The 15,779-nt window shown below is 39.4% G+C and overlaps 1 protein-coding gene across 1 annotated transcript in view; it reads left to right on the forward strand.

Moving 5' to 3' along the window:
* FREM2 (FRAS1 related extracellular matrix 2) overlaps positions 1–15,779 on the forward strand; it is a 363,685-nt gene that overhangs the window by 143,783 nt on the left and 204,123 nt on the right. Inside the window, exon 3 of the mRNA XM_008160427.3 lies at positions 14,626–14,772. Within this exon, the coding sequence (XP_008158649.2) occupies positions 14,626–14,772 (147 nt within the window). The remainder of the gene's footprint in view (positions 1–14,625; positions 14,773–15,779) is intronic.

Below are 15,779 nucleotides of genomic sequence, written 5' to 3' on the forward strand. Positions count from 1 at the left end.
TTCGGGAGGGGCCTGTTTGGAGGTCTGCATTTTGCCAGGGCTGTGAGGAGGGTATCTTCTAATTCATCTGACATTGTGGCAACACACATTCTACAAATTTTCCTTAAATCTCTATCTTGGTAACGGGTTCTAAACATTTGAATATAAGGGATTTCATTCCATTTGCCTTCTTTATGCAAAACAAATAGTGATATAATCCGTTTGCAGGTCAGACTTCCTGTCCCCACATTTATATAGGTGCCAAGCTGTATTACAAAAGAAAAATAATCTTTTTCTTTTTAACATCTGAGGGTCAAATTTTTCTCAACTCTTTAGGATGCATCCCAGAGGTGAACCTTGTAATAACTGAATTTTGGTTTTCCACCTGAAAGAGAATAGAGATCATAGGTCCTCCCCATTCCTTCTCCTATGTTGTTCCACTGACTACAGAAGGCATCCCTTCTCAGGCAGGGGCTTCCAGAATTAACTGGTCTTACTGTGTAACTCAGTTTCCTGGCTACAGTTACCCAAGGATGTGTTTATCCCACGCTCTGAGGGTGGCCTTACCAGTGACCGAAGCACTAGCTAGATGCCCTGGGAATGGATTTTATCCCACTCACACAAAGGACTCAACTCCATGCTAGTCACCTGATCCCCTCCTAATGTCTCTATTCCCATTTAATTTTAAATCTCCTTTGCCTCCATCCCCTTCCTCCTTATACCATGGAGGGAGGTCTTATACCTTCTGAGAGCACTCCTATCCTCTTTAGGTGACAGTGCCACCAGTCAATGATCAATTTTTCCTGCCAAAGACCCTGCTAGAACAAAATTTGTAGTATTTCTAGTCCCACCAGCCATTGTAAAGACAGGACCCTTCTAATTCCTTGCAATATTCTCATTCCCTAAAAAAAATAATAAAAATTGTTATTCAATATATTTGCCTACTGGAGTGTCTGAATACCTGCCATTTCTGCAGACTCCCCCAGTCTCATGGGTCCTGCAGAGCCATGCATAACAGATGCCTGTATAGAGTGGGTAACCCTAGCTTTGTCATATCCAAGCAGGAAATTTAATGATATCCCCCAACTCTGGGTAAAGTTCAGTAGGACAAAGCCAACATTCCTTGCTGTACCTGTCAGACTTCTCAAGATATTTAACAAATTGTCTTTGGTTCTCAAAGTTAGGTATTAGAGCTCAGAGTATATACATTAAGAAGGTCCCTTTATCCCATTTATTTCATAATTGGCACAGAACCAGTAACCTAATTAATGAGGTGGAGTAAAGGTCCCTGATAAGCTTGGCAATAAACTTAAGATCTCAGCTTCAAGTTGTTGACCAGGGTGTCTTGCCTGTGCCTCTGCTTACACAACAATGATAGCTGTTGGCTGATAGCTTCTGGCCAGTGTCTTTCCTTACAATGTTCATGTAAACAAGGTATTACCCCCTGCCTAGGGTAATATCTTGCAAACTTGTGGGGCCTCCAATTAGACCAATATTGCACAGCCCTGCATAGCTAGCAAGTTCCTCCCCTGCAAGCCCTACAAAAAGAGTATAAATGCAGATAGAGAGGCCAAAAGCATGATGAGGCAGAGAGGTTTGGCAGTTTAGTGGCTGAACAGTAGCTTAAAGTTATTATTTTAGCACTCATGTCTGCAAACAGATGGGCTAGTGATTAGATGCAGTGGGTCTCTGTATGCTGTTTCTGAGTAGCATTGACCTCTAGTCATCCCACACTCTTATATCTCTCAGTTTCTCTCCCAGCCATCTAAAACAACCAGGAGGCTCAGAGCACTGTGTGACCAACCCTTATATGTGCATCCCCAGAGGAGCCTGTCACTTTATTCCAAGTGAAATGGAATTCCCTATGAGGCCCCTTCAGGTCTTACAATGCCCTTACTCACATAAGGGCATCCAAGGCTCCAACCAGAGTGAGTAATTGCCTTTTCTCTTTGGACCTAGGCAAGCCTAGGTACTCATTTTTCTCATTCATGTCTGTCAGCAGACATAACCTTATTCCAACTGCCAAATTCCTTATCCCATTGCTCCCCCCTTTTTTCCTGAAGAAAACTAGCACACATGCATAAAGGGTTAACTGATTGAGAACAAAACTTACTGTGCTTCTGTGTCACCATTGAAGTGATAGCAGGTGACTCAGCGATCCAAGACATGGCACCAGAAAGATGTTATTGGAGAGCTTTCCAAGTCAGAGGGGGCACTTCCCTATTTGGCTCTTGTCATATTCATGAGAAAGAATTAAGATGAGTGACAGAAAGCAGTGTTGAAGCAAAGCAAGTGAATGTATTAAGGGATGCACTTGTCATACAGCACAAGCAGGCAATTCCACTAGTCTGAGCACCTCACCTGGTGGGGGTTTAAGCATTTTATACTTTTCCCCCTATAGGTTTCAAGGTTCTCCTGCCAGGTAGACTACATTTCAAGGTCCCCCTTTTACATTGGTTGGCTTTTCCTAGAATTTATGAGAATATCTGGCAATTTTATCTTGGCAGGTTCCAAAACTGCGGACTTCTTTGTTCGGTGGCTGAGATAAACTCCTTCCCCCCCCCCCCTTCCCATCCTCCTGCCCTAGCAGCTGTCCATCCTGCCTAACAGAAGGATTAAATAGGTATTTAGTCACCAATAACCTCTACTAGCTCGCATTTATTCTTAATAACGTAAAATATTTATACAATCTTCAAGAATAGAAGTATGCAGTACATTTTATGAAAGGGTCATTTAAATTACATTTTAAAAAAGACTCAGTATTTAAAGAGTTATGTTACATAAAACTATAAGACTTTTACTGCACCAGAAAAGTGAAGCACTACTGAATATTTTTCAACCAATACATTAGACTCCCTAATTTACTTAATAGGCATTTTTCTACTGGTAAGACTGCACTCCTGGATCATGTGTTACAATAGGGGTAGACAGAGTGAACAGACAAAGTAAACATATATAGTATATGAGGTTATGGGAAGCACTGTAAAGAAAAATTAATCAGAATAAAGGAGCTAGATGGTGCTGAGTTTTGCATTGGGTCTTGCTGTTTCACTTAGTGTCAAGGGAAGAAGGCCTCAGGACTCAATATTCTTAACCCTTTGCACTCACTTGCTTTTTTCTTGAGCTGCTACCGATGCTAACTGTGTCGACTCACACTCGACATCGAGTGCAAAAGGTTAAAACATGTAATATCTCGAAGAAAGGTGATATAATTTCTGGATTATTTCAGGAAAGGGTTAGAATAAATTTTATAATTTTCTACAAAGTGTTAAAATTTAGAGAAGTAGAGAAACTATATGGTTAGTAATCTCTTACTCTTTGATATAGGGGAAAGAAAATAGGAATAAAATTCACAAGACTATAAAATAAACTTTATTTATTGATCATGAGAGTTACTGAATAGGTCAGAAGTTATTAGGCACAAGTCAAATAAAACTGCAGTAACATGCTTTGCTTGTATAAGCAGAAATTGTTATGAAAAAAGAATAAAACAAGCAGGAGTTACAAAGTAGCCACTTTACTACAAATAATCATCCTATCTAATAAAGAGGGAGTATGCTAATTGACCCTCATACCATTGCAAAGATGGCAACACCCACAGCCAATATGGAGGGAATATGCTAATTGACTGCCCCACCCTCAAAGATGGCAGCGCCCACAGCCAATAAGGAGGGAATATGCTAACTGACTGCCATGCCCTCAAAGATGGTGGCACCCACAGCCAATAAGGAGGGAATATGCCAACTGACTGCCACGCCCTCAAAGATGGTGGCGCCCACAGCCACAAGATGGCGGTACTCAAGGCTGGCCTGGAGGCAAAGGCAAGCCTCAGATGGCAGCTGCCCAGCTGCCCAGGGCCGCCCGAGGCTCAGGTAACCAGGGCCAGCCAAGTGATGGGGGCGTCACCTTCCCCTGATCGCCAGGTCGCCTCCCGCCCCCGAGGGCTCCCGGACTGTGAGAAGGGGCAGGCCGGGCTGAGTGACACCCCCTATCCAGTGCATGAATTTTCATGCACCAGGCCTCTAGTACTTCTATAGATTTCTTCTGTCAAAAAATAAATAGATTTTGTTTTGTCCCAGGAACTACGTGGGAGACTAGAAAGATAAATTCAACCATGCCTATCCTGGTGTGCTTAGGCAGTTAGAAGCAGACACACATGCATGTAGATAAAGAATTCCAATTTACTTTGATTGGAGATATAGAAATACACAAAACAATAAACAAGAACACCAATTTTCCTACAAAACTGTAGTGGGAATTCTCTTTAATCTTTAGTACAGGTCAATTGATAATTCAAAGTCACTGCAGTTTTTATTTTCAAAATTTCTAGCAAAGATGAACACTTTTTCCCTTCTTCATGCCTTCACTATGCTTCCCTTTGTGCAGATTTATTTTGTCATCAGTTTATTAGTCTTGATGTTTTCCTGTCTTCATTTCTTCTCTAGTGTAGCTCTCTTAGTGTGAACTCAGAAGAGAAGAAACAAATTAAAATTGGGCTTGTAGCTGTGTTTATTATTTGGCCTTTTTTTCCCACCCTTTTACAGAAAGACTTAAAAGAAATTACTGTCTTTGTTTATAAACCTCACCTTTCTCTAAAATAATTGATGTAGATCAAAGGAAATAGAGGGATATGTGCAAACTGATCAGCTGATAACCATTTCTCCTTTCATTCACCTAGAAGAGCAGCTTTCTTGTTGGAAAGATCACAAACAAGGCTTATTTTCTCTTGATAGGCAGCCAGCTCCATTTTGGTAGAAAGGTTAGAGGAGAAAGCTTTATCTTCACAGTAGAATGGAATTGATGAAAAGAGCTGTTTGTTGTAAGAAATGGAGTGGACTATAATGGAGAAGGGAGGCAGAGACTGGGATATTTGTTTTTTCTTAAGTGGTTATAATTAAAGCCTTTCACCCAATTGCTCAGTCAACCAGAAAAAGTTAATTTGTGAAGTTCTGTGTGTTTTTAACATCACAAATAAGCCTTGTAACCTTCTCTATTGAAAAACTTGCTCTCCAGAGGTATCTTGTGAGACATAAGTCATCCTGCAACTTGTGTACTTGATATTTTTAATAGACTAAATTGCTTCCTTCCCTCTTTCCAATTTCTTCTCCTAAAGATCAAGGAATTTTATGAAGAATTATGTCAGCTATTGTATATCTGTATAACAGTTATTGAACATAAGCTGTATCTCCATAAGCTGTATCATATTCTAGAGTTGTGTATCAAATGAAGTAACTATAGTGATTCTTTTTTAAAAAATCTTTATTGAAAGTATTACATGGGTCCTCCTTTTTCCCCCCATTAACCTCTTCCAGCCTGCTCCCGTCTCCCAACCCTCCAGGCCCTCCTCACCCCATTATCTGTGTCCACGGGTTATACATATATACATATAAGTTCATTGATTGATCTCTCTCCCCTTCCCTTTCCCCTGCCTTCCCTCTGAAGTTCAACAGTCTGTTCATGCTTCTATGTCTCTGGGTCTATTTTTGATATCAGTTTATTTAGTTCATTATATTCCACATATGAGTGAGATCATGTGATACTTACCTTTCTCTGACTAGCTTTTGCTCAGCATAATATTCTCCAGGACCATCCATGATGTTGCACATGGTAAGAGTTCTTTCTTTTTTAGTGTCACATAGTATTCCATTGTTTAAATGTACCATAATTTTTTTATCCAGTCATCTGCTGATGGGCAATTAGGCTATTTCCAAATCTTAGCTATTATAAATTGCACTGCTATGAACATAGGGGTGCATATATTCTTTCTGATTAGTGTTTTGGGGTTCTTAGGATATATTCCTAGAAGTGGGATCACTGGGTCAAATGGCAGTTCCATTTTTAATTTTTTGAGGAAACTCCATAATGTTTTCCACAGTGTCTTCACGAGCAGTGTACTAAGGTTCCCTTTTTCTCCCCTTCTTCGACAACATTTGGCATTCATTGATTTGTTCAGGATAGCCATTCTGACAGGTGTGAGGTGATATCTCATTTTGATACGCATCTCATGACTAATTAGTGACTTTCACGATTTTTTCATATGCCTCTTGCCCTCCTGAATGTCCACTTTGGAGAGGTGCTGATTTAGGTCCTTTACCCATTTTTTAATTGGATTATTTGTCTTACTTTTGTTACGTTGTATGAGTTCCCTATATATTTTGGAGATTAACCTCATCAGATGTATCATTGGCAAATATGTCCTCACATGTAGTGGGCTATCTTATTGTTTTATTGATGGTTTCTTTTGAAATACAGAAGTTTTTATTTTAATGTAGACCCATTTGTTTATTTTCTCCTTAATATCCATTGTCCTGGGTGATGTATCGGTAAATATATTGCTACAAGAGATGTCTGAGAGTTTCATGCCTACAGTTTCTTCTAGGACAGTGGTCAGCAAACCACAGCTCGTGAGCTGCGGTTTGCCGCTCTGTTGACTAATGAGTTTGCCGACCACTGCTAGGGAAAAACACTTAAAAAAACATTTTAATAATGTACTAATGTCTTTAACCTGAAGTCAAAACTTCTGGGTAAGGGTAATGCTTTAGCAGTGGTCAGCAAACTCATTAGTCAACACAGCAGCAAACCGCTGCTCGCGAGCCGCAGATGGCTCGCGAGCTGCAGTTTGCCGACCACTGTTCTAGGACTTTTATGGTTTCATGTCTTACATTTAAGTCTTGTACCCATTTTGAGTTTATTCTTGTGTATGGTGTAAGTTGGTGGTCTAGTTTCATTTTTTTGCATATGCCTGTTCAATTTTCCCAACACCATTTATTGAAGAGACTACCTCTACTCCAATGTATGCTCTTATCTCCTTTGTCAAATATTAATTGAGAATAATGGCTTTGGTCAATTTCCAAGTTCTCTTTTCTGTTCCATTGATCTATATGCCTGTTCTTGTGCCAGTATCAGGCAGTTTTGAGAACAGTGACTTTGAAGTATAACTTGATATCTGGTATTGTAATCCCTCCAACTTTGTTCTTCTTCTTCAAGATTGGTGCAGCTATTCAGGGTCTTTTTGATTTCATATAAAATTTTGGAATGTTTTTTGTAGGTCTGTGAAATATTCCCTTGGTATTTTAGTAGGGATTGCATTGAGTCTATAGATTGCTTTGGGTGATATGGACATTTTAATGATGTTGATTCTACCAATCCATAAACATGGTATATTCTTCTACTCACTTATATCTTCCTTTATCTCTTTCTTCAATGTCCTGTAGTTTCAGAGTACAGGTCTTTTGCCTCCTTGATTAAGTTTATTCCTAAATATCTTAATTTTTTTATTGCAATGGTAAATGATACTGTTTTTTAGTTTCTCTTTCTGAGAGTGCACTATCCTATATAATAAAAGCCCAGTGACTGAAACTGCAGAATGACCAACGACCAGCCCGTAGCTATGATGAGCACTGACCCAGACCTTGCTGTTGGCTCCCTGACAGCCCAGAATCCCATTCACCAGCACCCCTGACCCTAGCAGGAGGGAGAATGGAACCAGATACCCACATCCTGGACCCTGACAGCAGGGAGGCGGGAGCCCCATTCCTTGCAGAATCGGCCATTGGTCAGCTTGCTGTCTGCACCCTGACAGCCCAGAATCCCATTCACCCGCACCCCGGACCCTGACAGCAGGGAGGAGGGAATATGTCTAAAGACCAACTATTGGCACAAAGTACCCCTGAAGCCAAAATAAGCCAGCATTGGCGACAGAATGTATCTGAAGACCAACAATTGGTACAACATACCTCTGCAGCCAAAAGAAAGTGGTGTTATCAACAGAAAATGTTTGAAGACCAACGATTGGCACAACATACCTCTGAAGCCGAAAGAAGCCGACATCATCGACAGAATATGTCTGAAGACCAACTATTGAGACAACGTACATCTGAAGCCAAATGAAGCCTGTGACGATGACAGAATATGTCTAAAGAACAGTCATCAACAAGTACAACCAATAGTGGTAGGAACTGCCTTCATAGCGAAAATGGAGTAAATGAGGATGCAATTATCAAACATAGTTGTGGGGGAATGACTGTTACATGTCAATTCTGCCTATCACTAAATTTCTCCAATGAAAAACCATCTGATGGAAAATTTACTCCATGTTGTAGCAAAGATAAATATTGTCCAAATGATATACATTTTCCAGAATACCTGCTATATTTTTAAAAATTAATGATAAACAAAGATTCTAACAGTAAAAAATTCATGGAAAATATTTGTTCAATACTTTTGCTTTTGCTTTAATGGGTGCAAATATTGCATCACAATCAGGATATGGGACATGCTGTTTTAGAATACACGGACAAGTTTATCACTGTACTGGAACTTTACATCCTTTGGATGGTGTTTCTTAGAAGTTTTCTCAACTCTGTATTTTAGATATGGCCGAAGTGATGAGTAAAAGATTAGCAATGCCAAAAAACCAAGGTTACTCAGAAAGACTCATGATCAACAGCCTCATGTATGAAATAAATGAATTAACAAAATCATACAAGATGCTACATGAGGTAGAAAAGGAAGCCGAATCTGAAGCAGCAGGGAAAGGTATTGCTCCCACGGAAGTAACTATGGCAATTAAATACAATTGTAATAGTTATCCAGGTAGATATAATTATCTCCATGTAACCGAAGTTGCCATCATACTCAGAAACGAAGATCAGAACCTCCTTCTGAAAGGGACTTGCTCTTTCATTGTAAACCAGAACCCAATAATCTGAATGCCACATTAGATGCAATAACATATTCTATTCTTTTTCCAAATGGTGAAAAAGACTTGGGAATGGATATTGCATTAAGACTCAGAGACAACAGTGTAATCGATAATAATCCTAGACGAAATGTAAGGACACGCGTCACACAAATGCAATATTATGGATTTCATCTCTCTTTCTGGGACACATGCAATCCTATTTTAAATGCAGGAAGATTAACTCAACAGTATATTGCCAATTCATATTAAAAAATGGAAGCCAATTGGATATATTTCATTAAAGCAAACCAATCTAAGTTGAGAGTTGAACAATATAGTGGTTTGATGGATTATCTCACATCTAGATCTAAAAATGACAATGTGCCGATTGGTAAAATAATACTTCCATCGTCTTTTGAGGGTAGTCCCAGAAATATGCTACAGCAATATCAGGATGCTATGGCAATTGTAAAGAAGTGTGGCAAGCCCAATTTCAATCCAAAATGTACAGATATTACAAACAATTTACAACACTGGCAAAAAGTTGAAAACAGACCTGACTTGGTAGCCAGGGTTTTTAATATTAAGCTGAATGCTCTTTTAAATGATATATGTAAATTTGATTTATTTGGCAAAGTTACAGCTAAAATTCATGTCATTGAATTTCAGAAACGCGGACTGCCTCACACTCACATATTATTGATATTAGATAGTGAATCCAAATTACGAACAGAAGATGACATTGATTGTATAGTTAAGGCAGAAATTTCAGATGAAGATGAGTGTCCTCGACTTTTTCAAATTGTAAAATCAAACATGGTACATGGACCATGTGGAATACAAAATCCAAATAATCCATGTATGGAACATGGAAAATGTTCAAAGGGATATCCAAAAGAATTTCAAAATGCAACCATAGGAAATATTGATGGATATCCCAAATACAAATGAAGATCTGGTAGCATGATGTCTATTAAAAATAAAGTTGTCTATAATACTCGGATTGTCCCTTATAACCCATATTTGTGCCTTAAATATAACGGTCATATAAACGTTGAAGTCTGCGCATCAATTAAAAGTGTCAAATATTTATTTAAATACGTCTATAAAGGGCACAATTGTGCAAATATTCAAATTTCTGAAAAAAATTATTATCAATCATGACAAAGTACAGGACTTCATTGACTCCAGGTATGTGAGCGCTCCTGAGGCTGTTTGGAGACTTTTTGCAATGCGAATGCATGGCCAATCTCATGCAATCAAAAGATTAGCTCTTCATTTGCCAAATGATCAGAATTTGTATTTTTATGCCGATGATTTTGCTGAAGTAATAGATAGGGCTAAAAGGCATAACTCGACTTTGATGGCTTTGTTTTTATTGAATAGAGAAGATTCTGACGTGCGTAATTATTATTATTGGGAAATTCCACATTATGTGTTTAATAATTCTTCGTGGAGAAAACTCCAAAAGGACAGGGATAAAGTATTAGGTAGACTGTTCACTGTGAGCTTTAAAGAACCAGAACGATATTACCTTAGACTTTTGCTTCTTCATGTAAAAGGTGCGATACGTTTTGCTGATCTGCGAACAGTATGAGGTGTAATTTGGAATTATACATTTAATGAAGCTGTTAAACATAGAGGATTATTAATTGACGACACTATTGGGAAAGATACGATTGATAATGCAATCATTCTTAATATACCAAAACAACTATGGCAACTTTTTGCATATATATGATGTCCTTCTGATGCAGACAAATTATGGGATGAGAATAAATCTCATTTTATTGAAGATTTCTGTTGGAAATTACACTGAAGAGAAGGTGCCTGTGTGAACTGTGAAATGCATGCTAATGAAATTCAGGAGGTATTCACATTGCATGGAATGAAATGTTCGCATTTCAAACTTTCAAACTATCCTTTATTAATGAATACAACTACATGTGATGAATCCTATGACAACAAGCAGAGATTTTGATAAATTCTCTGAATGATGAACAGTTGGCAGCCTTTCAGACTATAACTTCAGCCATCGAGGATCAAACTGGACACTGCAAATGCTTTTTCTTGGATTGTCCAGATAGTAGTGGAAAAACATATCTTTATAAAGTTTTAATACATTATATTAGAGGTCATGGTGGTACTGTTTTACCCACAGCATCTACAGGAATTGCTGCAAATTTAATTCTCGATGGAAGAAACTTTCATTCCCAATATAAATTACCAATTTCTTTAAATGAAACTTCAATGTCTAGACTCAATATAAAGAGTGAAGTTGCTAAAACCATTAAAAAGGCCCAACTTCTCATTATTGGTGAATGCACCATGGCATCCAGTCATGCTATAAACGCCATAGACAGATTACTAAGAGAAATTATGAATTTGATTGTTGCATTTGGTGGGAAAGTTCTCCTTCTTGGAGGGGATTTTCGACAATGTCTCAGTATTGTGCCGCATGCTATGCGATCAGCCATAGTACAAACAAATTTAAAGTACTGTGATGTTTGGGGATGTTTCAGAAAGTTGTCTCTTATAACAAATATGAGATCAGATGATTCTACTTCTAGCAAATGGTTAGTAAAACTTGGAAATGACATACTTGGTAGCAGTTTTCATTTAGGAATGGATATTATTGAAATTCCCCATGAAATGATTTGTAACAGATCTATTATTGAAGCTACCTTTGGAAATAGTATATCTATAGGTAATATTAAAAATATATCTAAACGTGCAATTCTTTGTCCAAAATATGAGCACATTCGTAAATTAAATGATGAGATTTTGGATATACTTGAGGGAGATTTTCACACCTATTTGAGTGATGATTCCAACAGATGATGCCGAAAATGAAAATTTTCCCATCGAATTTCTTAATAGTATTACTCCTGCCGAAACTGGTTTGGCTCAGTGGATAGAGCGTCGGCCTGCGGACTCAAGGGTCCCAGGTTCGATTCCAGTCAAGGGCATGTACCATGGTTGCGGGCACATCCCCAGTAGGGGGTGTGCAAGAGGCAGCTGATCGATGTTTCTCTCTCATCGATGTTTCTAACTCTCTATCCCTCTCTCTTCCTCTCTGTAAAAAAATCAATAAAAATATATTTAAAAAAATAAAAATAAAAAAAATAGTATTACTCCTTCAGGAATGCCATGTCATAAATTAAAATTGAAAGTAGGTGCAATCATCATACTACCGAGAAACCTTAATAGTAAATGGGGTCTTTGTAATGGTACCAGATTTATTATCAAAAGACTAGGGGCCCAGTGCACGAATTTGTGCACCTTGGGAGGAACTGTGGACCACGAGGCTGAGGAGGGCACAGGGGTGGGTCTCAGCCCATCCTCCATGCCCCTGCCCGGCCCCTCCCCCCACAGTCCCCGGTCCCTTGTCTGCCACCACTCCCATGTGATGAAGGTGCTGAATAATTGAGGCCAGTGCCATCAGCGGGTGCGAGTGGCTGCTGCTGCTCCAATTGCCCCTCAGGAGCTGGGGAAGGTGGAGAAGCCCTCAGGGGTGATCAGGGCCGGCAGCCATGCTCACACCCACTGATGGCACAGAGTGATTGGGACCGACACTGGGCACCGGCAGCAAGTGAGAGCAGTGGCTCCAGTGCCGGCTGTGGGTGCAAGTGGGGTTGGCACCGGCAGTGGGTGTGAGAGGCGGCTGCCAGCCCTGATCACTCCTCAGGAGGCGGGCAGGTGGAGAAGCCCTGAGGGGCAATCGGGGCCAGCAGCCACCACTCGAACCTGCTGATGGTGCCAAGCAATCAGGGCTGGCGCCAGGCGTCGGTAGCAAGTGGGAGCGGCAGCTCCAGTGCTGGCAGCAGATGCAAGTGCCAGGTGGGACTGTGGTGTGTGGGAGCAAAGATTTTTCAGTAACCACCTGAGGCTCAGCCCGATGACAGCGACTGGTGCCCAGCCTTGGTCTGGTGCCCCTGCTGACCTACTCCACCATCCCGCGGTGTCCTACATCTATCATGTTCCCCGTGCTCCCCCTGGTTGACAGCACGTCATAGTGACTGGTTGTTCGGTTGTTCTGCCATTTGGTCTATTTGCATATTAAGGTTTTACATATATAGATTGTGACCTAACATAATTGAAGCTGAATTATTAACAGGATCTGCGGAAGGAGAGGTTGTTCTGATTCCAAGAATTGATTTGTCCCACCTGACATTGGCCTCCCATTTAAATTAATTCGAAGACAATTTCCTGTGATGCCAGCATTTGCGATGACAATTAATAAATCACAAGGACAAACTCTAGACAAAGTAGGAATATTCCTACATAAATCTATTTTTGGACATGGTCAGTTATATGTTGCTTTCTCTCGAGTTCAAAGAGCGTGTGATGTTAAAGTTGTAAATACTTCATCACAAGGGAAATTAGTCAAGCACTCTGAAAGTGTTTTTTACTCTTAATATAGTATACAGGGAGATATTAGAATAAGTTTAATCAATTTATCAGTCATTGTTTGTACCAATGTTTTTATATCATATTTTTATATCATGTTTTTGTAGTTTTTATATCATGTTTTTGTTGTTTTTGTATCGTCTTTGATGTTGTTATGTTGTCATTGTGTATTTATTAATAAATTTATATATTATTTTCATATACATTTTACTAATTTTCTTTAATCTCTGACATTTCCATTATAGAGAAAGAGTGAATAGTGATATTAAAGTATTTATTCTAATTAATTCCCTTTCAATGTGTACGAATTCGTGCGCTGGGCCATTAGTTGGTGTATAAAAATGCCATGGATTTTTGGGTGGTAATTTGGTAGCCTGCTACATTTTCAAATTCACTTATTAAATCTAGTAGTTTTGTTTTTTTTTATGGAATCTTTAGGGTTTCCTATGTACAATATCATGTCATCTGTGAATAATGAGAGTTTTACCTCCTCCTATCCAATTTGGATGCCTTTTATTTCTTCTTGTCTGATTGCTATGGCCAGGAGTTCCAAAGCTATGTTGGACAAGAGTTGTGATAGAGGGCATCCCTGTCTTGTTCCTGTTCTTAGGGGAAATTGTTTTAGTTTTTGCCCATTGAGTATGATGTTGGCTGTAGGTTTGTCTTATATGGCCGTTAGTAGGTTGAGGTATTATCCCTCTATTCCCACTTTGCTGAAAGTTTTTATCAAAATAGGGTGTTGGATCCTGTCAAATGCTTCTTCTGTATCAATTGATAGATATGATGGTGTGATTTTTGTCTTGCAATCTTTTGATGTGCTATATCACATTTATTGATTTGAGAATATTATACCATCCTTAAATTCCTGGAATAAATCCAATGTGGTCATAATGTATGATCTTTTTAATGTATTGCTGGATTCGATTTGCTAAAATTTTGTTGATTTTAGCATCTGTGTGCTCTTTCTTTGTCATATCTTTATCTGGTTTTGTAATTAGGGTAATGCTGGCCACATAGACATCGTTTTGAAGTGTTCCTTCCTCTTAATTTTTTTGGAATAGCTTGAGGAGAATAGGAATTAGGTCTTCTTTGAATATTTGGTAAAACTCCCCTGTGAATTCATCAGAACCATGGCTTTTGTTTGCTAGGAGTTGTGTGTGTGTGTGTGTGTGTGTGTGTGTGTGTGTGTGTGTGTGTGTGTGTGTTTTATTACTGCTTCAATTTTATCAGTAGTTACTGGCCTATTCATGTTTTATGATTATTCCTGATTGAGTTTTGGAAGGTTGTATTTTTCTAGGAATATGTCCACTGTGTCCAGGATGTCCAGTTTGTTGGAATAAAGTTGTTCTTAGTATTTTTTATGTTCCTTTGTATTTCTGTGGGGTCCGATGTTACTTCACCACTTTAGTTTCTGATTTTGCTTGTTTGGGTCCCCTCTCTTTGTTTCCTGGTGAGTCTGGCTAGAGGTTCATCATGTTGCATTATTAAAGTAGTCTTGGAATTTTTAAGGTCATTCATTCACAAATTTGGTGCTTTAAATTTTTGTTTTCTAGGTGGAAACAAGTTAACCAAGCAGCATTTTCACCTGAATTGGGCATGGATCTCCTTTGAAAAGGAATATTACCTGATCAATGAGGACTCCAAATTTCTAGATGTTGTTATTAAACGTAGAGGTTACTTGGGAGAGACTTCATTTATAAGTAAGTTTAATTTCCACTTCCTTCACAAAATCCCAGTTTTCTAGCAAGTTCAAAATTTTATAATGATTAAAATATTTTTAGTTTACTGCTCTAGTTTTAAAGATTAGGGAGATGTTGACATTTAAATGTCCTTTAACTGCTAAAGAAAAACATGCCAAAAGTTTTATGTCAAGGCTAAATCATCAAGACAAAGGCTATAAAAATAGGAAATATGAATTAAAATATAGACCTTTTCAAATCTACATATGATCTTTCTGTGATATAAAATAACTTTACAAAACTGTCAGTAATCACCCATAAGTTAAAAAATGTTAAATGTCTCTAGACCTTAAATAAGTGTAAGCAATTATGTAATTTATTCATAAGATACAAGTGTAGAAATAACAGTGTAAAACATATGTGAAGGCTACTTCAATAATAAGCAAAAAATTATTCAGTACTATATTATCCATCCTACCTAATAAAGAGGGAATATGTTAATTGACCCTCACACCATCGCAAAGATGGTGGTGCCCATGGCCAATAAGAGGGGAATATGCTAATTGACTGTCACACCCTCAAAGATGACAACACCCACAGCCAATTAGGAGGGAATTTGTATATTGACTGTCACGTTTTCAAAGATGGCAGCACCTACAGCCATAAGATGGTAGTGCCCAGTCCCTTCAGCCCTGCTGGGGTGGCAGGCACACAGCAAGGCCGGGCCCACCCCCAGGCGGGCCTGGCTGCTTTGCACGCTTGCCTCCAGAGCCCCCCAGCCACTCAGGGCCAGCCTGAGGCTCAGGCAAGCCTTGGATGGCGGCTGCCCAGCCACCCAGGGCTGCATGAGGCTCAGGTAACCAGGGCCGGCCAAGGCTTTCGCTGCCAGCAGTGGCAGCAGCAGAGGTGTGATGGGGCGTCGCCTTCCCCTGATCTCCAGGTTGCCTCCCGCCCCTGAGGGCTCCCGACTGTGAGAGGGGGCAGGCTGGGCTGAGGGACACCCCGCCTCTAGTGCATGAATTTTCATG

This window comes from Eptesicus fuscus, chromosome 8 (genome assembly GCF_027574615.1).
Source record: "Eptesicus fuscus isolate TK198812 chromosome 8, DD_ASM_mEF_20220401, whole genome shotgun sequence".
Classification (NCBI taxonomy): domain Eukaryota; kingdom Metazoa; phylum Chordata; class Mammalia; order Chiroptera; family Vespertilionidae; genus Eptesicus; species Eptesicus fuscus.